The 26,004-nt window shown below is 34.2% G+C and overlaps 1 protein-coding gene across 1 annotated transcript in view; it reads left to right on the forward strand.

Moving 5' to 3' along the window:
• The window catches only part of LOC110447807, a 19,680-nt gene extending 417 nt beyond the window's left edge, over window positions 1-19,263 (forward strand). Inside the window, exons 2-7 of the mRNA XM_021493743.1 lie at window positions 3,531-3,783; window positions 5,856-6,078; window positions 6,762-6,896; window positions 8,660-8,891; window positions 12,718-12,856; window positions 13,829-19,263. Of these exons, the coding sequence (XP_021349418.1) occupies window positions 3,531-3,783; window positions 5,856-6,078; window positions 6,762-6,896; window positions 8,660-8,891; window positions 12,718-12,856; window positions 13,829-14,254 (1,408 nt within the window). The 3' untranslated portion in view covers window positions 14,255-19,263. The remainder of the gene's footprint in view (window positions 1-3,530; window positions 3,784-5,855; window positions 6,079-6,761; window positions 6,897-8,659; window positions 8,892-12,717; window positions 12,857-13,828) is intronic.
• Window positions 19,264-26,004: the final 6,741 nt, after the last annotated feature.

Below are 26,004 nucleotides of genomic sequence, written 5' to 3' on the forward strand. Positions count from 1 at the left end.
GGGGGGGGGGGGGGGGGGGGGGAGAGGAGGGCTAAATCATAAAATGATGACATTAAAATATAATGTAACAACCAGACATGTCGGCATTAAGTGATGAAAGGTACACTCAAATGGCACACTTCAGCTTTATCAGCAGTAGCCAGATATTTTGAATCAGTCGCCAACACCAGAATTGTGACAGATAAAATTGTAGATGTCACAATGATTGCCAACATATCAAAATTCTGGCATTTTGGCAGGAGAAACCTTGATGGCCTGCTTTGTCAATTTATTAATTTCCCATGAAGCAGGAAGAATGTGTGCATGCTTTTGCCGGAGATTAAACCAGCGACTCATGATCAACATTCTCCACTTCATCAGACTTTGACGCCCAAGATGTCTTAATCCTGAACTAAAATTCCCTCTAGCATTCTTTACAGTATGTACTTAGCAATCACCCAAAGACTATCATAATTAACATACCCAGGATTGGAGGCAGACCCATGTATTAATAATGCTACCTGCCAACGGTTAATTTGGAAAGTCCAAGTCACCAATCTATTAAAGGAATTAGAACTAAAAGGAATGCTATAGCTGTCACATTGAACTGGGGCGGACACCCATCCAACAGGGTTATATACATAATACAGCGCATTGCTGTTAATGCTAGTTTGCCTGTAATTAAAGCAGTAATTTTGCCCTCTTCTTCCTTTACTGAAGTCAAACTATTCCCTGTCCAAAGAAGCATCATCCCGAGTCATGTCCTGGGGAATCTCGTGGGTTTTCTCTGTGTACATGTACCTAAACATTCACCTTCCCTAACCACTGGGAACTGCATGGCCTTACATGATACACAAAAGGGTCGGCCAGACATTACACTGCTACCGAATATAGAATGTGGGCAAGCACCAATCCAGCCACTGTCACCACGCTCAACGTTGCTAAACAAGTGAGCGCATCCCAGGGTATACCTCATTGTGGGAAAAGCTATAGCTTAAAAAAAATGAATACCGTATTTTCCTTTCGTCTGCCTTGGCCGTAACAGCCAGCCACTGCAGACTCTCCAGCTGGACACTTTACATTAACCGCCACTGATCAAGCTAAAGGGAGATTCTCTTTGACACGCAACTTCATTGAAAATCTGTTACATATCAATAGCCATGCAAATATATTACATATAGTGCTTTCTCCTGGGTCTTTTTTTGGCCGAAAATGGCTCCCATTCCTAATTGAAACTGTTTTTATATAAATTTATACTTAGTAATTCCCAAAATTTGCAATTCCTGAAATTTCCTTCCCAACTAGTACATTTTCCATCCGAAATGAGACAAAAAGGCCCCATCCCATATTAAAGGGTAAAAAACACTAACATTACATTTTAATTTTGAAAATGTAAAGAGCATATGTTACGGTCGGATTTTTCTACCACATGTCTATAGATCGCCAAATCATAATTCCATGTATAAACTTAATTTTCAAATTTTGGGTCAAAATCATGAAAATTTAAGCCAGCGTAAATAACCCGTTATACGGTTGCTCATACTTATATTGCTAAATTTTATCACCTACGGTATATTTAGAATTCCCCAGCAGAATTATGGTTAAATTTTAAATAAACTTTATAACAATAATGAAACAAGTTATTTCAACTTATATTATTAATCACTCTTGTTGGCCCAGCTAGATGTAAGCGCGCGGGGGGTCTAAGCATGGGAGGAAACCGGAGAACCAGGAGAAAACTTACTTGGTCGGGCAGGTGACCCTAAACCTTTATACATCCGATTGGGGAATCGAACCCTGTCGCCTTGGTGAAAGGCCAGCACGCTAACCACTGCACCACCCGACCACCCAATGGTTTAATTTTCCTCTGTGTCTTCTGATACCAAACATTTCAGGAACCCTGTCCCAATGCACTATGTTTTTTCCTTTATACAATACTCTCCCCTTAACTTCCATTTGGATATCACTGTAGCACTGCTGGACCTGAACACTTTCATTGACCAGGTAGCTCAATTGATTAGATCAATGGTTTTACTATCTGAAGTTCAGGGTTCGAATCCTGGCCAAGCCCCACTGATTATTTTTAGTCTCGGAACACTGTTTTTGATTGCAATTTGTTAATTTGATTTTTAATTTTTCTCATAAAAGTCCTGCAAGTTATTATTTCTTTTTAGAAATGATTTATCACAGCAAAATTTATAATCATGCCCGAAAAATATTTTCAAATGCTCAATAGTTTCAGTTTTTGGCAGTGGTATGGGGATCCCACTTTCCTACTCTTTCTTTTTGGACTGGAGTTTCCCTCATTAAAGCAGCCGTCTTTATACGCCCTTAGATGTTGCAAGAATGTTGCCCCACCCCCATTTTTTTTATTTTTTTAAATTGTTATATAGGTAGATACATATTTTATGGGTTATTTTTTTTAAGAAATTCAGACGTGAATGGATGAATTGAAACATCTCATTAACATTTATTAAACATAATAATTGATATAACTTTTTCAAGGGAAATACGTTATTTAACTCTTTTCCGCAGGCTTATTTTCATATTCACAAAATTCAGCAGAGAACATATATTAACTATAGCTGAACTTACGACATGGATTTTTCATCCACAGATATTTCTTGGGGAGTATTTTACTACCAGGTATGCTAAACTTGTATTAATTAAGTTTACCTTTTTTGAATACATTTAACCTCTGGAAGCTATGACAAATAAAAACTACTTGAACTGTTTGCACAAATTTTTAAAAAGCAATTACTCTTTAGAAATTAAATCCCCGTCCTAAAATGTAAATGGCTCTCCAAAGTACAGATAGTAAACCAGACCACTTACCATCACTTCCCTAATGCCACGGATTTAATTTTCAGTTGGTCGTGGACTCTCGAGTATTGATTCTGAAATTCAGGGACCGTTGGTTTTTAATGGGTTTTGGATTGCCTTATTCAAACATGATAAAAAGTTGACAAACATTTGGCTGAAAACTGTTTTCTGTGATGTAAATCTATATACATTTATATGGAAATATGTTTGTACAAGTATATTTCACATCAGTTCCGCCTGATCCCATCGGTAAATATCATCACTGAATATGTCGAACCAATTCTCTTTGTAACCAACACAATATATTGTATATTGAATAATTAAAATCAAAGCCCCCATGAATCTTTTGGGTGGTTTTTATTTGTGCTTTCTGATAATATGCCAAGACAGTTCACAAAAAAAAATCAATTAAAATAGTTATCAAAAGGTTTTCTTTCACTTGAATTTTTCATTTCTTATTATAAATATTTACTGCTAAGGGTGGTGTTTTCTCAAAACATACATGTAGATATTTCTGAAACTTCTGCACTAATCTGATGGGATTCTGAAATGGAAATCTAATAAGCAATTTTTTGTTGAGTGTGAAAATAAAACTGATGTCTCACATTAGTTGCCTCAAACAATCATGTAGTGAGAAACGGCAGGTCTGCTTTTTCCCCAAACCTGCACAGGTATATATGTATTCTAGTAAAGTTAATTTAAAAAAAATAATTCAAATTAAATTACAGGCATCACAAACGCCGACATCCAAGAAATCCAATGCATGGGAGAATCAAAAGGGTTCAATTTCCCGAAACTGACTACCAATCAACTTTCAAGGCTGCAAAACAGCCCCGCCCGAGATCTTCCAAGCGACCGCCTGACTCCCCAGGGGGCGTGAACGAGGTACTCAACAGACCCATCCGAATGTCGTTCGACACCAATCAGCGAGACGACTTCAAGGATCCTAAAGTCAAAGATCGGACCATGGCCATAGTTCCCGTAAATATTAAAGAGTTAAAGAGATATTGAATCATTAACCCCTGGAGACATATATGAACTCTTCCAATTCAAAGGTTGGAACAGTTTATTATAAAATTTCAGGGGTGAATGAGGTAAGATGTTGAAAATTGTCAATGCTGTCTTTAATGCCCAGCTGTAAAGTTTAGTTTCTGGTGAAACTTGTATCTTCCCTGTACGATATGTATTAATTTATGATTTTATAATCATACTCATCAAAATATAATTTTATTATAATGAAAAACGTCACCCGGCTAATATCAATACCGTGAATTTACAGAGATAACAGAAAATACCTGTTTACCCATTTACTACTGAATAACGGAAAAAAGACAGCAGTTCAAATTTTTTTTTTCGTTATTTTATTAAACACTGGTTAAGTAAATAATACCATCAAAATATAAAAGGACTTTTCTAGGCACAATATTGTTACGTGGTTACTGTTTGCATACAATTTAATCCCTCAGAACTTCATAGTTTTGACAACTGCGAAATATTAAACCTGCGAAATTTCAGAACTTTACAGTATTTCAAACTGCCCTAGAAGCCACACACTGTTTCATGATAATAAAACCTCAGGTATCTTAAACCTGGCTGCGCTCCAATACACTAACACTCCGTAGTCTATAAAGTCGGAAGTTATAATTAAAATATAATATATTTTGCTGTCATTGGACACAAATCTAATTCAACTTACCGTAAAAACCTCTGTAATTTGCGCAGGTAGTTTTTGGGCTGAAAATACTGAAAAAAACTTCTACTTACCGTATCTATTTTGCACATACATTTTTTCTCTCAAAAATGATATACAGAATGACCGGAAAATTGACCTCCGCCGACACAAAACTTTGACACAAATATCTACTTTCTCATATTATTTATTTACTAAATGTGGTAATTGTTTATAACTTAATAACTTGAGATTTTTATGCTGATGCATATCGATGTTTGTTTTGTTTGAAGTATACCGTAACATCGGACTGAACACCTGCGCATATCGGCACCCAACTTACATAAACATTCATTGTCTTACACAAACCTTATATACGTAATTATATATAATGTATAGTGTAGTTAATCATAGATTTCTACCTTGAGTTGAAAATTATAATAAGACACCTATTATGACCCTAATATCTATTTTTCATCTTTTATTAATGATTAATTAAAAATAAATAGTTATAAATGGTCATCTGACAGCAAATTCTGTGTACAAACGGATCCCGAGAAAATCCCATCTTTTCAAGATTGGCGGACCATGCAATTCGATGATCTTTCTTAAAAAACAAAAAAATCAAAACATCTATGTAACTATGTAAAAACATACAACTATGTAATTTGTGCACCCCCATCCTCGATACTCCAGGAGTTACGCTCACATTCACTCTCTACACCCCTGGACTATGTCATAGCAAAATTGAAGGCACAAAGACAGCTGTTTGATTGGTCTCGGGTAAAATAAAACTGACCAATAGCTAGGCTGATACCTGTCCTTTGAAGATTACACAGAAGAGACGCCCAAATTCAAAGCCTGTCTATTTTTTACCTTACGTGACTGCGAGATTTTTTTGAGGTATATCAAAAGGTAAAACTAGTCTTCTCATCTCATACACAAGGTGGCACACACTGAGCGTTCAATTTTCCTATGACAAATTCCAGGGATGCAGAGAGCGAAAGTGAGCGTAAAACCTGGATATTGAGGATGGTGCACTCCAACTTCAAACTTAATTTTAACACACAAAAAAACATGCAAATTACACACGTTTTTACAGTAATAGAAATCAGGAATAAATTATAGTCGAAAGTAGCATGATATGTAGATAATACATTAAGTGAAATATTAATAAACAATATGGCTAGATATACTTTGGAACTTTATTGAGTAACTATCAACTTGCTTGCAACAAAAACCTCTGACGTGTCCTTTAGAGAACGAATTGCATGATAAAAAGTGTCCTCTTTCTTGTCAGTGCCCTGCCCTTTTCAAATCTTAGCTGGAACACTTTTTCATTTAAGCCTAGCTGGTATACTAAATGAGTCGTACACTATTTTAGGAAACCAACTATGAGGCGCAAGATGTCCCTATGGAGATACAAACCTCGTACACTTCTGAGTTCATCAATAAACCGCTTCCTAAGGAATTCCGAGGGATGGAACCGGTTGGTAATTATGTGAGCTCCTCAGCGAAATTTGACGACAACACAACTAACAAGGACCATTTTAAGAAATGGGTGCGACAACCAACGATCACGTTTGGAGAGCTACCTAGCTTCACTGGTAATTTTGTTTTTAAATCTTATTAATGAATTGTTCTGCACAAAATTATTGTTACTCCTGGCAATATTTCATATTCGTTTCCACTTTTCCAGATCTATTGGGATGCATTTTTACAAATGTTTTATGTCAGGTTTGATACAAATATATGGAAAAAAACATCTATAAAAGTTTTGTAACTCCAAAGTTTAAAGGCACTGAAATTCTAGCTATACATTATATATAAATTTTATTTATATAACAACGGTTATGAAACAAGTTTTTACAAACTTATATTATTCAATCTTGCTTCCCCGAATGTTAGCGCCCATGGGTCTTAATGTGGGAAGAAACTGGAATACCCGGAGAAAACCCATGTGGTTGGGCAAGTGACCCCATACCTGTTCAAGTTCAATCTCAGAATCGAACCCCTGCCGCCTTGGTGAAAGGCAATTCAAGTGCCCCTTCCATTGCGCCTCCCAACTGCCCATCCTAAGGTTATTTGAACCGCAAACATTCAACTTAAAGTACAAGACAAGGAAAAGCCATATTTAATTGTGTGGACACAAATATGTCATTAACTCATTCACCACTGAAGACATATTTGAACTCTTCGAATTCAAAGGTTGGAATAGTTCATTGTGAAATTTCAGGGGTGAATGAGTTAAAGAAAATGATTGTTTAATCTGGAATATTTAACGTTATAGGATCGATATTGTTCCCCAACACTAAGAGCCAACCCCGGAACAAGAACAAGAGCGAAACAATGGCAGTTTTCAAAGGAGAATTCATGCAAAGACCGGATGCTGTCAGACTGGACAAGGCTAACATTACAATGGAAGGTAAGTAATAAGTCACTATACAGAATACTTTATAAATTATTTTATAAAATACTTTACAGATTACTTTATAGAATATTCTTTAAATTACTTTACAGACACATTAAACAAAAATATTTTAGAATACAAAATACTTTACAAATTAACTCATAGAATAGAATTCTTTATGAAATACTAAACAGAGTGTTTTAGAGATTTTTTTACAGAATATTTTATGAAATATTTTATAGATTACTTTATAGAATACTTTCCAGTTACTTTTTATAGAATACAATATACTTTAGAATATAATTCATAGAATACTTGGTATAATATTTTACAAAACACTAAATTTATAGAATACTCTATAGAATAATTTACATAACACTTTATAGAATATGTAAAAGTATATGTCATGGAGTATTTTACAGAATGCTTCGTATAATATAATGATATTATGTATAATGCTTTATAGAATATGTAAAAGTTTACTTCATGGAGTATTTTACAGATTGCTTCGTAATATTTCGTATATAATATAATGATATTATATATAACACTTTATAGAATATGTAAAAGTATATGTCATGGAGTATTTTACAGAATGCTTTGTATAATATAATGATATCATATATAATGCTTTATAGAATAATTTATTAAGTACTTTAATGACTACTGCGAATCAAATTCAGATTTATCTTATTTGTAACTTTATCACACATTGAAAAAAAAATGTTTATGTATGTTGTAATGTATATTGTTGATGTATTGATATATACATGTATATATATACACACAATGGATGAACACGCTTCACTGAATGCTTTGTATTACACATTTGCATGCTGCTCCATCAGATTAGTACGTAAAACACCTGTAGTGTTCCATGTCTTCCTTGACAACGGTTTTAGAGCCATAGCTACCGCCACTGATCACATGGTCCTTAATTGGCCACACACAATACAAGCTTTAACTCATTCACCCCTGAAGTGTCATAATGATCTATTCCAACTCTTGAATTGGAAGAGTTCAAACGTGTCTTCAGGGGTGAATGAGTTAAAGGCAATTAAATCAATTTCAGTTTAACTATTTTATCCCTGTAATTTCATAATGAGCTATTCCGTCTTTTCGTATTGCAGAGCTCGAGTTATCTGCTCTTGTGAGCAGGTATTGATTGTTACGTCATTAGTTTGTGAGAGTAACGTCATCAGTTTTTGGGAAAACGACTCACACAAAACAATGACGTAACAATCAATACCTGCTTACAAGAGAATTTAAGATAACTCTGCAATACGCAAAGATGAAATTCCAACCATTGAATTGGAAGAGGTCAGATGTGTCTTCAGGGGTGAATGAGTTAAAATGTTCCAGACGTCCAAACAAATTCAGATCTAATATATAGAGCTATTGAGACAGATCAGGTTTCATAGTTTTATGATCCTGATGCAGTCTTTAACTGAAAAAAAAGCAGAAATAAACATTCTAAAATATACATCAACGTCTGAGTGCCAAAAATCAACGGTGCTAGACTGCAATTTTAATCTTCAACTTCAGATTGTTACACTATCGCTGTAACCGATTGAGCTGCCTGGTCTTCGTATTAATTAGTGGCCTTGCCAAACTGTGCTACAGTTATATCAAAACGGAACTTAAGGGGAGATTACTGTGTATAGAAAGAAAAAAACTGCAGTGGGACAGGGTACCTTAATGGAAAATTTGAAGAAATGAAACAAAAAATTAACAGAATCATTTAAATTAAGGAGGGAACTTACGTTGTGCCTTTTTAGGGGAACATTTCATGGATACCACCCACAACGATACCTACAAGAAAATTGACGGCCACCACAGGGCTGATGCCTTCTATCAAAAGCCAAAAATTGAAATATCTAAAAAATTAGGGACGTTCCAAAAGCAAACCCAATCCATGTCCGACTTCCCAGGATATTCGAACGGAATGCCCACTCGCATGCGACCTGCATGTCCTGCACCTTCGACTATTGATCTCAGGTTTGACAACAAGTAAGTATGGCCAACAAGGGTTTTAAGGATTAAACACAATAGAAGAATAGTGTGTCGGTAAGAACTTTCTATTTTAAAACTTTAAAATTGAAATTTAGAAAAAAACTTCAACATTTAAATGTATTTTTTTTTTTTTCATTTCGGAAATTGTGTTACCGGGTTCGTTCAATATTTTCAATAATAAGTTTTAATTGATATTAAAGACGAAATTAACAACATATACAGGAATTAAAAATGATTATCTGCATTAGTGTTTTGTTAATTTTCAGATATTTCTGAGATATATGTTGAAAATTTACTTTTTTATGACTTGTAAATAGAAAGACTTTGAAAAACCCATTGGCCGAGACCTCGTCAGTTTATCTAAAGCATGTTTGTATTGAATTAATATACCATATTTGCTGCATTTAGCATCCTGCTGTATTATTGTTATAACTGATTTGTTTAAACCATACCGGGTATTGCAATGATATTTTTGGAATCATTATGCAAAAACAAATATAAAAAAATATAAAAAATCATGCAAAAAACAATTCTCTTTTCGTTCTGTTTCTGATATTTTTAATTTAGTTTCCTTTCAATTGTTAAAGAGCATTTTGTCTTTACTACAGCAAATTTGGTAAATAGATAGTGATTGTTTCTTGGTTAAATAGCAGAATACAGGCTACTTCCTCTCGCAAAAAAAACACCTTTATTTTCCCAAATTAAAAAAAAAAATAGGAATTTCTTCCAAATTTTAATTAAAATCAGGCTTATTTTCTCAATTCATTTACGAGTACATGGGCAAATTTTGTTGAAATTCACATGAAATCTTAATTCAAAGAATTTCATGTGAGATTCACGTGAACAAAATTTGCCTGTGTAGACTGTTGTGAAATTTAGGTAGAAAAGACACTGATAGAATGGCTATGCTTCAAACATTATCAATAGATTAGCTTGTATTGATAACCTGTTTTATAATTGTTGTAAAATAGATAAAGTTTATATAACAGAAGCTTACAGTGTCTGTTCAAAGTATATATTATATAAGTTTTATTATGTTGTTTACACTACATATTATGAAATATGGCAATAGTGCTACTTTTTTATATCACTAGTTGCTATAAATGTACCAGTAGATATTCGCATGTTTCTAAACATTTTCTTCAGGTTGGTAAGTATAAATTTGTATTCAGGTTTATGTAGCACAACCGGTGAAATTGTATACAGGTTTATGCAACACAACCGGTGAAATTGTATACAGGTTTATGTAACACAACCTGTGAAATTGTATACAGGTTTATGTAACACAACCGGTGCAATTGTATACAGGTTTATGTAACACAACCTGTGAAATTGTATACAGGTTTATGTAACACAACCGGTGCAATTGTATGCAGGTTTATGTAACACAACCTGTGAAATTGTATACAGGTTTATGTAACACAACCGGTGCAATGTTGTGTGTAGCACAATATGTACTCTGTCACCTTCATCAGAAAACTCTTTTGTCCAAACATCTCAAAATCTTCTGGTTTTTCTGATGAAGATGATAGTGTATATATCGTATGTACTGGTCATCCAAATGTCACACAAACATATTACTGGTTGTGCTAGATAAACCTATATATACAACCCTAACACATGTACCTGTTAGTCTGTGGATTCTGAGTCAAATTACATGATTATATCATTTTACAAAAAATCTGCACATATTTAGTCTGTTTTAGCAGTGATTGTATCACCATTTCCATTTTAATACTGTAAAATATTTCACAATGGTGTAACTGGATTTGAAGAAAAATAATTATTTCCTTTTTGCTCACCTGGCTGGAAGGGCCAAATGAGCTTATGCCTTGGTCCGTCCTCTGTCCAGTGTCAACTTTTCACTTTAAACAAGTTCTTCTGAATAACCAAAAGGCCAAGGGTGATGGTATTTGACCAGTAGCATAGTATGGCATGAAGTGCTACCAAGTTTGTTAAATTGAATGATGTTGACTTCTATTCAAGGCCACAGGGGCCAACTACGTTAAAAATCTTTAAACCACTTCCTATGAATAACCAAGGCCTAGANAGAAGCTTACAGTGTCTGTTCAAAGTATATATTATATAATAGAAGCTTACAGTGTCTGTTCAAAGTATATATTATATAATAGAAGCTTACAGTGTCTGTTCAAAGTATATATTATATAATAGAAGCTTACAGTGTCTGTTCAAAGTATATATTATATAATAGAAGCTTACAGTGTCTGTTCAAAGTATATATTATATAATAGAAGCTTACAGTGTCTGTTCAAAGTATATATTATATAATAGAAGCTTACAGTGTCTGTTCAAAGTATATATTATATAATAGAAGCTTACAGTGTCTGTTCAAAGTATATATTATATAATAGAAGCTTACAGTGTCTGTTCAAAGTATATATTATATAATAGAAGCTTACAGTGTCTGTTCAAAGTATATATTATATTATATAAGTTTTGTTATGTTGTTTACACTACATATTGTGAAATATGGCAATAGTGCTACTTTTTTTATATCACTAGTTGCTATCAATGTACCAGTAGATATTCGCATGTTTCTAAACATTTTCTTCAGGTTGGTAAATATAAATTTGTATTCAGGTTTATGTAACACAACCGGTGAAATTGTAGACAGGTTCATGTAACACAAGCGGTGCAATTGTCTGCAGGTTTATGTAACACAACTGGTGCAATGTTATGTGTGATATGTTTCAATGAGAAGCACAATATGTACTCTGTCAACTTCATCAGAAAAATCTGTTATCCAAACATCTCAAAATCTTCTGGTTTTTCTGATGAAGATGATAGTGTATATATAGTATGTACTGGTCATCCAAATGTCACACAAACATATTACTGGTTGTGCTAGATAAACCTATATATACAACCCTAACACATGTACCTGTTAGTCTGTGGATTCTGAGTCAAATTACATTATTATATCATTTTACAAAAAACCTGCACATATCTAGTCTTTATTAGTAGTGATTGTATCAGAAACAATTCAATTTGTCATTTTTCAGTATGAATATATAATATAATATTTTATTTGTATTTCCTTACAATTGGATCTGCAACTCCATTTCAATTTTAATACTGTAAAATATTTCAAGATGGTGTAACTGGATTTGAAGTATTTTATTGGCAGAAAAATAATTATTTCATTTTTAGCTCACCAGCTGGCCGGAAGGGCCAAGTGAGAAGCACAAGAAGCCAAGTATTTGGCCAGTAGCATGCTTGGATGGAAGGGCTACCAAGTTTGTTAAAATGAATGATGTTGACTTATATTCAAATATGTTTAAAAAATTTCAAACGACTTCTTCTCAATAACCGAAAGGCCCAGGGTGATATTTGGCCAGTAGCTTGGCATGAAGGGCTACCAACTTTGTTCAAATGAATGACATTGGCTTAATTTTTAAGATCACAGGAGTCAGAAATGTATTCAACCTTTTAACAACTTCTTCTAAATAACCAAAAAGCCAAAATATTGGTATTTGGCCAGTAGCATGCTTGGATGAACGGCTGTCAACCTCTCAATGACCTAATCTCATTAAACAAAAGGTCTAGGTCTAAAGTCTAAAGTTTGTTCAACATAATGACTTTGTTAACTTCCAAAGTCACAGGGGTTGAATTTGTTTAAATCTTTTGAATTTTTGCCTGTAGCTTTATTTTAGTCCACTTTTAAGGTTACAAGTGTGAGATTAATACCAGGTGAGCGATGCAGGCCCATTGGGCCTCTTGTTAAATTTTGTTACCTTTAAGTAAAATAGTGATATTTTCTTTTTAAAACCTTTAAACATCTTGGTGGTGCTGTTTTCCACAGGAGGGCATTTGATACAGAACAGAGGACGATCTACAAAGGACACGATGTCGTTCAGAACCCGATGGTAAAACCCTGCAGGTTTGATTCTGATGAGTACATCCCACCTACAGAGAAATTTACTACAGAAACTTCACACAAGGTAATATCACATATCTGTCCAAAATCTCTAAATTGAGTCTAAAATAACTCATTTACCTCTAAAGACACATTTGGACTCTTTCAATTCAAAGGTTGGAATAGTTCATTATAAAATTTCAGGGGTGAATGCTTTAATAAATCCTGTATTCAGTCAGTAGTACTAACTCAATATAATTTCAGCATTGAGGCACGGTAGTCTGGTGGTAGGACGCCGGGCTCGTGACCTAAAGGTTGGGTGTTCGAGTCACGGAACTGTGTTGCATCTTTGAGCAACATACTTTACTCCGCTTGTTCAGTCTACTTTTCACGGTCCATTGACTTTGTCAGCATCTCCATCAACATTAAGCTCTTGGTTTAAGTTAGTTTCATTTCAAATGCCGTCTACATTGAATTTATTTCAACAATATGTGCATTGATGGTCAAAGGGGAACAGGTGAGACATATTATATCAATCTGAATGGCTTGTTATAATTTTTGCGTGTCCTATAGCCTTGGGATAGAGCTAATAGCAATCCTTACAGACTGGCACCCATTCTGCAAAATAATAAAAAAAAATGCAGGTCAAGGTCAGGTGGTGCCAAAGGGGACATTTCATAGAATCAATAGTGATAGATATATATTAAGAGAAATCTAGAGATCAGAGATATAAAAGAAATTGCTGTTATTTGTTAGAGAATATAAAGTTAGAGAGAAGAGTAGAGAGGTAAATATCAGACTCAGCCTAGAATAAGAGAAAGACGGTCAGAAAATGAGAGTGACTCACGGGTCTGATTGGAGCTTAGCTAGAGTAAAAAAAAAAATTAACAAGTGAAAACCATGATTCGAAGTACACTTGGAGATATTGAATAAAACTTTAAAAACAACAACTAAATTGAGGATCGCCAACCATTTCTAAATCTCAAAATCATTTCCCACTGAAAAAAATCTGTTCTGATGAATTTCTTAATGTATGTTAAATTCATCTCCTTTACAGAAAGATTTTGTCCCCATTGACATCCCGATGAACTTCCTACGACGAGCATCTGCCCCGGGAACGAACTACGTCCAGAGTAGCCAACGGTTTGATGACCAGACCACGAGCAAAGAATTCCTGAAGAACTGGGGAACGCAGAAACGTGTCCGTTACGGAGATTTTCACGAGAATTTAAATGTCCAACCAGTCTCCAAATTTGGAGGCATTAGCGTGACCAGGGATTCTTTTGTCCCCAAGGGCATAGTGGAAACTAAGGACTTCCGTCCCGAGCACAAAGCTGTCAGTCAGGACGGTGACATTGTATTTGATACTGTCTACAGGGACACATTCCAGAAGCCTAAGGTTAAAGCATGCCGCGCTCAGATTTTTCTGGCTCAGCAGGAAATTCTGAGACAACAGCGGGCCAAGGCGATAGCCTCACACTAAATAAAGGGTTTTTAGTCTGTGACTGAATAACTTCATGTGACAGTCCTTCAAAATGTGTCATTTCGTGTTTCTCTACACTCAAACCTTGACACAAGAAACAGAAAACTTTCAAAATTTAACAAATTTTTCGTCTGGAAACAACATTTTAGAATACATTTGTAGTAAATCGTGCTTTAATACTCGATAAGATTGTGTTTCACATTTTATTAGGTAAAGAGTATAAAAGTGAAAAGAAACATCGCAAACTTGTTACCTCATGCAGATTAGATGCTGAAAATTTTCTGATGGGAAAAACAAAGTTGTCTCCCTTTACTAGAAACTGCCTCTGGAAATGTCAGTATAAAATGCTGCTGTTCTGTACTGGAGGTTTCATGAATAAATTAATTATTTCTATATCAATAATTCATCTTAAAGTAAAGAGTATAAAAGTTAAAAGAAACATCACAAAACTTGTTATCTCAAGTCTGAACAGATAATGAAAATTTTCTGACAAGAGAGAGAAAAGTTATCTCCCTTTTCTAGTAACTGCCTCTGGAAATATCAGTATAAAATACTGCTGTTCTTTACCGATACTATAATGAGTAAATCACTTTTTCTTAATATATATCAATATTTCAATTTAGAACTGTCATCATGTAATTTCATCAAATCATCTGAAATGTCTTCAGCTAGGATTCTTGTGAATAGGCTAAAGAGAATCTTTTGAGTGAAAAAAAAAGTATGTCTTTGAATGCTTTTAAATATATGTATCCTAGAACCGATTCCAAATGCACAGCATGTCATTATCATCCCAAAGGAAATGGAACTTTGTACAGGGTCGGTGAAATGTTTTCTCTGTAAGCATTGCTGTGCAAATTGAAAATATATTTAAGAGTCCATATCACAAAAATATTATTTTCAAGTTCATTTCTAAGGTGCATGTTAGAAATAACTAGCCAGCAGGCTTGACACCGGCCCATCAATTTGTTTTTTATTCATACAAATACATATTCAGTTTACATAAATGTGAATATTTTGGCTGAATATTAACATAGAGCAGTTTTAATTTTTGTGCCAATTGAGACGGATGTATTTCTTTATTACCACTGTTATCATGCAGGTAAAAATGTTTCCGAGTTACAGTCAAAGTATTTTACAGGTACAGGGATCCTAAAAGATGTACATGTACTAGAATTTTTTTATTTTTTTTTACAGACCCTACCCTTATTGCATTATTTATCGTAAAATATGAAATTATTAAAAATTATGACCATAATCCTTGAAAGCTTCATTCTGATCAGGTTCAGACTAAAGTCATAGACCAAACATGGCTTGTGAAATTAGGATGTTGTGCAGATTATTTTTATTTCTATTTTTTTTTCAATTTCACAAATTTTGCATTATTTTTTTTCAAAATTTGACTTACTGACTTTCAAGATCTGAGTGAGCAAGTATTCTCAGACATAAGGCAGTAGATAAAATATGATATTTTGATAAGCCCATATTTGGTGAGTGCTCGATTTATTTCTTTACTGTGTTTTTTTTTTTCTATTTATACAAAAATAGGATGTTTTTCTTTCAGATTTTTTTCTAAGAAGTCAACAGTTTTATATTGTCTTTAAATATGATTTGTTTTAATTATGAATTTGCCAAGTGATTTTATGAGCATTTATTAAAGAGTGGCTAGCTGAAGAAAGAATACAGTATTTATATCTTGTGCAATTAATAGTTAATAGTTTCGAAAATAGATTATAGAATTAATGAATCTACTAATTATTGCCCAAAGTAACTAAATAATGTAATATTGTTTTGGGGAATTTGGAAAATGGGATTTATTAAATATTTTATAAGGCTCTGGGCGTGTTATATATATATATGTTTATTGTAAACTTTATTTAACTACCTTAACCTGTTTTTGGAATACATGTACAAGGGTTCCTGATACATATATCTTCTCTGCTCCCTTAACCCTTTCAACCCTATGTAACTTGAGTGAACTCTACCATGCATTAATTAGGAAGAGTCCATTATGGTCTACAGTGGTGAAAGTGTTAAGCATTTTATGTCATGGCCAAATTCAAGGCTCTGGATGTGCCACAACGTGGATGATACCAGTAGACTTGTTTGATCCAACAAATCGATAAGCTTTGAATCTGGCTATCACCCCGGTGTAAGTTTCAAAGGACAGGTATCAACCTGGCAGTTACTCAGTTTTCAATAAAATTAAAATTAGATCTCCAATTTACTGATTGATCACGTAAACGGGAGCGATGTGAAGATATCATTTGTATTAGATTGGTCAGTAGCTTCACAAGCCTTCAATTCTATCGTTACATATTCCTATGTTGCAGAGAAGATGTTTGCATCTGGAAAGGAACCCTTGCATTACAAAAATGAGGGGTAGCCATACTCACTAATCATGTACTGTATTTAACAATGTTTGTAAGCTAATTTTGTCACCAAAAGATTTCATATGGCTTTGTTGTATAAATCTTTATATTGTTTTATTTAAAGAGTTTATTTTTTCATATTTGATACATGAACTCATTCACCCCTGAAGACACACTTGAACTCTTCCAATCCAATGGTTGGAATAGTCCATTATGACATTTCAGGGGTGAATGAATTAATCATAGCTATATACAATTAGTTATAGTATTTTAAACTTATATACAGTTCAGTATTATGGTGATAAGGGTCATTTTAGTACTGTAAACATACAAATTATAGCGATAGTCTTATTTTAGCAATATTCAGGCTTTAACCCATTCACCCCTAAAGTCACATTTGAACCTTACCCAATCACAGACTGGGCAAGTCCAGTGTAAATATGTAAGGGTGAATGAGTTAAACATTGTGCTAATTAAAAATCCCTGTATATTGTTTTTTATGGCATATTTTGTGGATGCGCCAATTCATCAAAGTGCCAATCTGTTTAAATCTAATAATGCTCTAAAATATGAGTGTGCCAAGATTTGTATGCTTACAGTATATATTTTTTATCAAAGTGGATGTAAAATTAAACAAGTACAATATATTGTAGTCCATTTGACCAATTTTTAATCAAAAACAGAAATATCAAATAAATATACTGACCTAATGGGATATTTATAAATGTGTTTAAACCAAATAAGTTTTGTACCTTATAACTAATTCGCCCCAGAAATTTCAAAATGAACTATTCCAACATTTGAATTGGAAGAGTTCAAATGTCTCTGAAGGGGGGAATGAGTTGATGAGGCATTTTACTGTTTAATTATCTGATGGATATGTATTTTCTGAGAATGAAGGTTCTTAAAATGTTTTCCATGAATTTTAGTATTCGAGGATAAATCATCTCTTTATATTTGTCCTTTGTTTTATATACACAATGTCTTTCATTATTTCTGTGTTTTTATTATGCTAAGTAACCTTTGTATGGTTTTCAGGTTTCAGTGACTTATATTTATCAGCTAGTTGGCTGAGACAGGATAAACTCAGATCACAATGTCATTTACTCAAGTTCGAATCCATTTAAAAAAAAAAAAATTAACAGAGATCATTATTTTTTAACGACGTACTCGGTTATTTCAAACTTTGCTTTTGAATTGGCAACTAAGGCCTGAAAGAGATCTCACTATATCTATCCTTCCAATCTGTAAAAATTATGCACTGTCAAAAAAAGAAGACTTTTGCAGAATACTTGTTTTAAAAGTGCCTTTCTTATTGCAAAAAGATAAATTTGCCACACAAAAATTTGAAAATAATCATTATATTCCATATGCTTATTATGGTACACACATTTCAATGCATCAATGAAATTTGTCAAGCTATTAGCACCATGATAAAGCTCTTCATCAATCTTTATGTATTTCAGTGGTAAGTTAACCCTTTCACCCCTATGCAACTTTAGTGGACTCTATCATGCTTTGATCTGGATGAGTCCATTATGGTCTGCAGTGGTGAAAGGGTTAAGAAGGTACCACTGAACCTTGGTCCTCTAGTATATGTGGAACACTGTGGAACATTAACTTACCATGTTTGATTTTAATCAAATTAATCATATTTTTATATCATGTATTTGTGTGTGTGTTCTAATTTAATAGGTCACAGAAATCATACATTGTGACTTTGTATGTTTTTTTGACATTTTGTGCACCACAAGGAAAAGACACGTGATTATTATAAATATTAAATTATAGGAACAGCACCGTTTCATCATATGAGTAATATTTAAGTTGTACCTAGCCCCCGTGTCCATTACAACATGTGTACATAGACAATACAAAGGGGAGGTAATCCACAAGATCGACTTGATTTATGTTTTCAAACTGCACATGTATATTATTCAATAGCTCCTATAACAGTGCTTACTGTATGTGAGTTAAATATTTGAATTAGATGTCAAAAATTTATATTTCTTTATATTTACTATGCTCTCATTATACGAGTTCTGTCAAAATACATTCTGCCAAATCTAAAGCACTGAGCACTACTGAATGCTATTTACATATATGTAAAGTTTCACATCAATTTTAGGAGGAGGCTGTGTGTTTTATTTTTATTTACAATAGTCCTTATTCTCTGTGATTCAAGTCTTTATTATTGAGGGTGATGAGAGCCTGAGTCATCAGTAAACGACACTTGGCTAGTTATGTAGTTACTATAGCACAGGGACCTGAGAATTTGTTACAGAAAGTATTTTTGGACCTATCATGATATTGAGTGGGTGATATTTAGTGTGTCGAAGGTTTAAATCAACACTTAGCTAAAACAACATTAAGGAATTAATTGCCTTTCCACCAAGCGTCGATATAAATCTTCAGCATGTCCAATGTTACTCTGTATCACATCAGTTTTAGTCCAATACTGTGTAACAAATTTGCAAGTCCCTGTGGTTACCAGCATATGCGTTGTGATGCATTTAAATGTCTACGCTTTGTCCATAATCTGTGATGTTGATTTTTCTGTGATATAATTCTTTAATTTCTTAACTTTTGTCCAATACTACTGTTAATCAATTAAAATAAATATGATATAAAATCATTTAACTGGGTTTTTTTGGGTTTTTTTTTTAGTTCATAGGGAAATGTTATTTTTAATTACGGTACATGATGAATATTTCATGATGTTTTATCTAGAAAAATTGACTTGATTGTGGAGCGAATGGCTGAATGGAACAATTTGAATTAAAAAAAATTGTCTTTTCCCTAAAACAGTGGCAGTATATATATAGTGATTTAACACCATGGCTAAAAGAAAAAATATTAGCAGATAAGACGTTTGCAAACATAAGTAATAAAAAAGGGGAAGCAAAAAACGTATGTTGCTATCAGTGCAACAGAAGATCAATTTTGATTGCATTTTCTTGTCTGTCTGTGCCTCAACATGTAGAAAAATCCCAAACTACAGTTCTATCAACGCCCAATGAAATGTAAAGCTCAATGTGTGGGATAAGCGTTAAACATTAAACCAGTGATGTAGATTAGCCTCGGCTATACAATGTTGTCTTGTATTTAGATTCATGCAGAACAATTTTTTTTTCTGTTTTTTTTGTTCTTGAGGAATGACGTCCTCTTAACACCCAAGGATCCACTTGTATTAAACATCTCAATTCTTGAGATTTCCTCAAGATTTCCCATAGACAATACATTGCTTGAGATTTTCCTTATCTTTGAGATGTTTTCTACAAGTGGGCCAAGGTCATATCAGGGAGGATACATAGAGACACAAGATCAAAAGAAAGAGACCATGATATAAAAAAAGGTGTTTTTTTACCAATGTGTCCTTAGCGAAAGACAGAGATGAAACCCCCGATTCTCCAATAAGTCCCACATTAGTCACCTCGTATGATAAAATACAGAAGGATGTAGCAAGTCTAGAGACACACTGATGAAAGAAAGATTAGATGAGATAGAAAGAAACAAAAATAAAGTTCCGAGAGTTGCGAAGGGGGCAACATAACTCGATTTCTTCAATGTTTTTTCAGTGAAATCCACGATTCTGCAAAAGGTCCCACATCAGTCGCCTCGTACGACGCACTACAGAAGGATAGAGCAGGTCTAGAGACACACTGATAAAAAAAGAGAAGATGAGCTAAAGAAAAATAGAGGTTCTCAGTGTTGTAAAGGGACAACGGAACTAGTTCGGTTTCTTCAAAGAATCCTTAGTGAACGTCATAGATAAAACACCAGATTCTGCAATAGTTCCCACGTTAGTCGCCTCGTCTGATAACCTGCAGAGTGATATAGCAAGTCTAAGAGACTAATACTGTGAACCGAGGTCCACAGCAATAACAATCTTAATACTGACAATATCAAATTAAAAGAGAATTGCCTCCCTGGTTGTGAGGTGAAAACGTGTCGATGCTCATTTTTTCCGCCTTGATAACGAAAACGACAGTTCAATGTAAAAATAGGTTATAAAGTTAGATCGATATTGAACGAGGTTCAGTTTGTTTTTTGGGGCTCTGAATCGAGTTGGCTGTAATCTATTTATTGTAAAACGTGCGCAAATACAGAACTGAACAACTGGATTTGTAAAAAAATAATTGGAGTAATGCATTCCACATCCTCGATACTCCAGGGGTTGGGCTCACGTACGCTCCTGGCCCCCGTCTCTAGAAAATGGAATTATTAAGAAAGATTTTTTTTTAACTCTAATAATTTTGATCACTTGGATTACGGAATTAGATTAGCTATCTAAGTCCGTGCTTGTACGATTAGGATTTTAAAGAAAGCCATATAAATATTCCAGCTGACTTCTGGAACGTTATTTTGGTCATTCCTTTCAACAAAATACGTTTACAACCTGACCTGACTCTGTTAAAGCAGCGTAAAAAAATCATGAAAAAAAAATGAATGAAACAAATTGATCCGTCTAGGAGATGCATTAGACGTACCGAATATGGTCATTATCCTAATTAGATTGTATTAAGATCTCCTGCGGAAAGGATTTAGCCAGTTCGGTAAAACCATGTAAGCATCGCATACAATACAGTTTCATCAAAGACTACAGTGATTATAAACAGACCTGTACAAATAGCATTTTAAGTGACTCAAACTTTAGTGCATTATCGAGGAGGCACGGTAGTCTAGTAGTAGGACGCCGGGCTCGTGACCGAATGGTTTCGGGTTCGAGTCACGTCACGGCACTGTGTAGTATCTTTGAGCAAGACACTTTACTCCACTTGTTCCAGTCTACTTAGCTGTAAATGAGTACATGGTTGGGCAGTGCTAGAATTGTTGAATGCTAGCTGTTAGCGCCGAAACGACAGCTCCGGCTGTATGCTCCCCAGGGAGTTGAGAAATGTATTGGCTGGTTGCAAAGGCCCTATAACCACGGATAAAAATTTTGTGAACCGCTTTGAGACGACCTACGAATTAGGTTGTGATAAAGGAGTATATAAGAACCTCGAATTAATATTATTTTTATTATCGCATTCCTACTTACATGTATAAGTACTATGATTAATTTCGTGCAAAAAAAAATATGCATGCATAAAATCTTAATTTAGCGCGATATCATAATAACGCGAAAAAATCTCTAAAATAAGCTGAAATGGGTACATGGCCTCAGACCACACTTCCTGTAGAATGTAGTGCATACGGACATTTCAGGTCAGTTATCAAATAATGTTTCCTGTCTGATCTATGACAGATATGTACAGTTTTCTTTACATAGAATTGTTCAACAATATCTATTCTAGTGGTTTTGACAGTTTTCAAGTTTGTATTCTAAGCAGGACACAATGAGTGATGAGCCTTGCGCAGGGATATTTTGTGATTTTTTGTACATATAGTGTACAAATATGTTTTGGGGGACGGGAGATGGAGAGGGTGGAGAAGGAAGGGGGTGGGGTGGGGTAGGGGCGGGGATAGGTGATGGGGGTTACCTAAAAGGAAATCGTGTTAACTGTGAAAAGGATCCGCATTTGATTAAATTATAAATTATACAAAATTTCATGACATGCAGCCTGGTATAGTAATTTTTTAATGAACAAAATCAATGTAACAAAGTAATCAGGCAAAATAATGAAATGCAATTTCATAAACATATATAACAACATACATACATAAATGAAAATAAGGAAAGATATTTATAATTATCAAAATCAAAATGTATACGTAGTTGGCCTGGACCAGAGAAGTATCGCTGATCCAACAATTCAGTTTGGTAGAGCGATCGTATTTACATTGAAGGTCCACAGTTCGAATCGTGGTCAGGCACCGTTGCAATTTTGCTAAAAGATCACTGTTGTTTATTGTAGGTTAATATACTTTTTACCCTATTTATAAAGAGTTTCGCAAGCTATTAAATGTATTTTCAAGTCGGTAAAAGATTTTTCCAGTTCAAAGATATATTATTTTGGCAAGGGGAAGTGGATCATGAAAAGTTCTTTTTACATAACCAATACGAGTTTCTATGTGACGTTTCGATGACTAGAACGGTATGTACACTGTCAAATTCATCAGACAAATGATTCGGCTACTCTGTAAGCGTTTGGACAATAATTGTTATATGTGTACCGAAATGACTCGATTCAGCTACGCTTTGTTCAATACTTGGTCATAGATGTGCGAGAGTCTATGAGTCTCCTCATCTCGATTTAGAACGTGCCCACTACGGCGTATCCAGATGGCTTCCTTTATCTGTCTCTTGAACAGATTGCTCGCTCTTTCCAATACTTTGGAGTTATCCCAGTCAATCATGATTTTTCTGTGTGGCATGGTCTGTGATTGCCGATTTATTTATCTGGGTCTCCGATTACTTCCTTTTTGATCTGGTGAATTTCTTACCTTCTAGGGTTTCCATATCTTTCCGGTGATCACCAAAGCGGACCCAAAATCGCCATCGCGTCTCTCCAATATGCGATTCGTCGCAGTTTTTGCATCCGATTTGTATATGCATTCTGCGACATTTTCTTTAGGTGTTTTATCCTAAGAGTGTACTAGGATATTACGAAGCGTCTTGTGGGGCTTCATGGCTGTTGCTATGCCATGACCATGATATGTCCTCTGGATGGTTTCTGATATGGCTTATATATACGGGCTGAACACTTGACCTTTGGTTTTGTCCTTACTCTTGATTGGCCTTTTCTTGTACCCGTTCTAGGGCCGATTTCGGATATGCATATGTTATCATTGCTATAGCAATGTGATTCTGCTCTTGCTTACCGTACTAGTCATCGAAACGTCACATAGAAACTCTTATTGGTTATGCAATAAAACCTTTTCATAATCAATACTAACCAACCCGAAGAAAATGTTTAGAAATATCCTAACAAGAGGCGTGGATCCTTAACCAGACGTTATATTTACATAATTATAGGTCATTTCAATGCATAAACATTGTGGCAAGCGTACAATGGAATATCTTGAATACATAAACAATATACCGGATATTATAGTAATCATAGGGGACTTCTAATGTCTAAATAATGTGATGAATAACCTGGTGTTATTAATTATACATTAACAATAGAGAACTTCGAATGTATAAACGATGTGATAAATTAGCCGAAGGTCCGGTATAAGCATAACCAGAGAGAATAGAATTCATACAGATATAAACGTAATTTGATCAGCGTCATTTTGAAGCTTCTCATGCCGCCTCGAATAGCATGAGACAACTGTTAGAAGCAAACATTTTGGTGATGTTAGGCTGTTCCATGACTGTCGTTTGCACTGATGACACAGACAGTTCAATATCGGAAATATAGGTGAATAATAACTAAACGTTTAGAATGTTAACATAAGGAACGAACGATAATCTTCAATGTCGATACCTGTATGAACGCAAAATGTGCGGTCATACCAGCATGAAATTGAAAAAATGCCGTTCAATCATTATTTATCACATACTGTACTGTGCTATCCAGTGAATATATAGCCATGTCATATTTTGTTTGCTTATTTACCCATGTTTTATGACCGTTCAGCCCTATGATTTGTTGTAAGTTTCAATAGTTTCAACTGTGACGTCACGCCTAGGACAAGAACCTGACGTCACAGACTTACGCACTTGAGTCAAAACGGCGGCTTTTTACATTTCAAGGTTGCATGAAAATTGTCGTTTTACACGGATAAATGACACAAATCTTGATTATGTGATTAAAAGGATCTTACACTCATGTTCATTTCATATAAAATTGATGAAAACTCGTCACGAATTTTTCATTTTACCTCGCCAGAGGCTCGCTAAATTGAAATATCCTTAGACTCGTTTCGTCAATCTCATATGAAATGGAAACTCATGTAGGATCCTATATATAGAGATCGTATAGTTTAAAAAAAAAGGTGATAACTTAACCAGTATTTTTAGTGGCATAGTTTCTGATTGATAGTGATAGCAATATTATAGGCGGTCTATCAAGTCACGTGATAGGCGTACCTGGATGCTGCTGCGGATGACGATGATTATACACAGGTAGGCGATATCGGCCAGCAGGTTGTGCGCTCTTCAAAACCAAGTACGTTAAATGGAAAGGGGCTTGTTTGAATAACAGATGCTGAGTATGGTAAGTTGTCGTTTTTCGTTTCGTTTTAATAACCGTTATAGTTGGTAATATGTGTAAAACGTTTCAGAATGTTTTTCGTTGTGATCGTTTCTATATAGAACTTACGTTTCCCCAGAAAATATGATAGCCGTTTCCCCAAATTAAAGATATGAAGCTAAGAGGTTTCTTAACCGTTCGATAGAAAAATGAAAATTCATATTTTAAAAAAATAAAGAAATAAAGATAAATTAAAAATAGATTCATAAAACGTTTATGTTTATATAAACCGTAATGATACTGTAGAAGTATATTTTACGCGGGTTTATAATTTTCACGACTTTCGCGGTAGCAAAGTTAATGCGAAAAATACTTTTGAAATAACATATTAAAAGGTTCATCACCAAATGTGCGGACCTCATTTCATTAAAAGTAGTTATTGAAAATTGAACACAAGTACTGAACTATCCGAGCCAAAAAACCGTAAAAGAAACTCAAATAAATTCACATATCTAATTAAGGAACGTGATGTTCGTTTGTCGGGCACATGATGTCATCCTGTCTTTGTCTTTTCATTTGAAGTATACTTAATTATCTTTTGTTTTTGTTCTACTAAGCTGACTTGGTTATATTTATATTTTGTTCGAGTAATTTGAAGTTATGGTATATTGTTCTTCTTCGTTTAAGTTTACAGTATGATGTATTGTTTTTGTTGGTATGGGTTTTCAGAATGATGTGTTTGTTTGCGTTCTTATATGTGTTGACGGTGTGACATATTGTTTTCGTTGTGCGAGTAAGAATAGTATATTGTATATGTAGAATAATAGTATTCTGGCATAAGTTGATTACCTCTAGTAAGTTATCAAGTACTATTTATAAGCTAATGGATACATTACAAGAAAATGGAACTGTGATATTTAAATGGCTCACATATGTTAAAGATAAAATATCTCAAACTGGCCTGAACTATGTGTGGTACTATCAATCTACATGTTCTTTTTCAAAAGACGAAATTAAGAGGCTTGTGAAAAGTAGACTAAAGGATCAATTTATACAGAAAAGGTTTGATGATATTCTTAACTCCTCTAGAGGACAAACATATTCAATATTTAAGACAAAGTTTGAACAAGAAAAAATATTTCATTAAGCTTAATACAAATGATAGGAAAATCATGTGTAAATTTCGTTCTTGCAATATGCATTTACCCATAGAAAAAGGAAGATGGTTAGGTATTTCACGTCAAGAAAGAACCTGTAAATTTTGTAATTCGTACATTAGAGATGAATTTCATTACTT

The sequence above is a fragment of the Mizuhopecten yessoensis genome, unplaced genomic scaffold (assembly GCF_002113885.1).
Source record: "Mizuhopecten yessoensis strain PY_sf001 unplaced genomic scaffold, ASM211388v2 scaffold3621, whole genome shotgun sequence".
Taxonomy (NCBI): domain Eukaryota; kingdom Metazoa; phylum Mollusca; class Bivalvia; order Pectinida; family Pectinidae; genus Mizuhopecten; species Mizuhopecten yessoensis.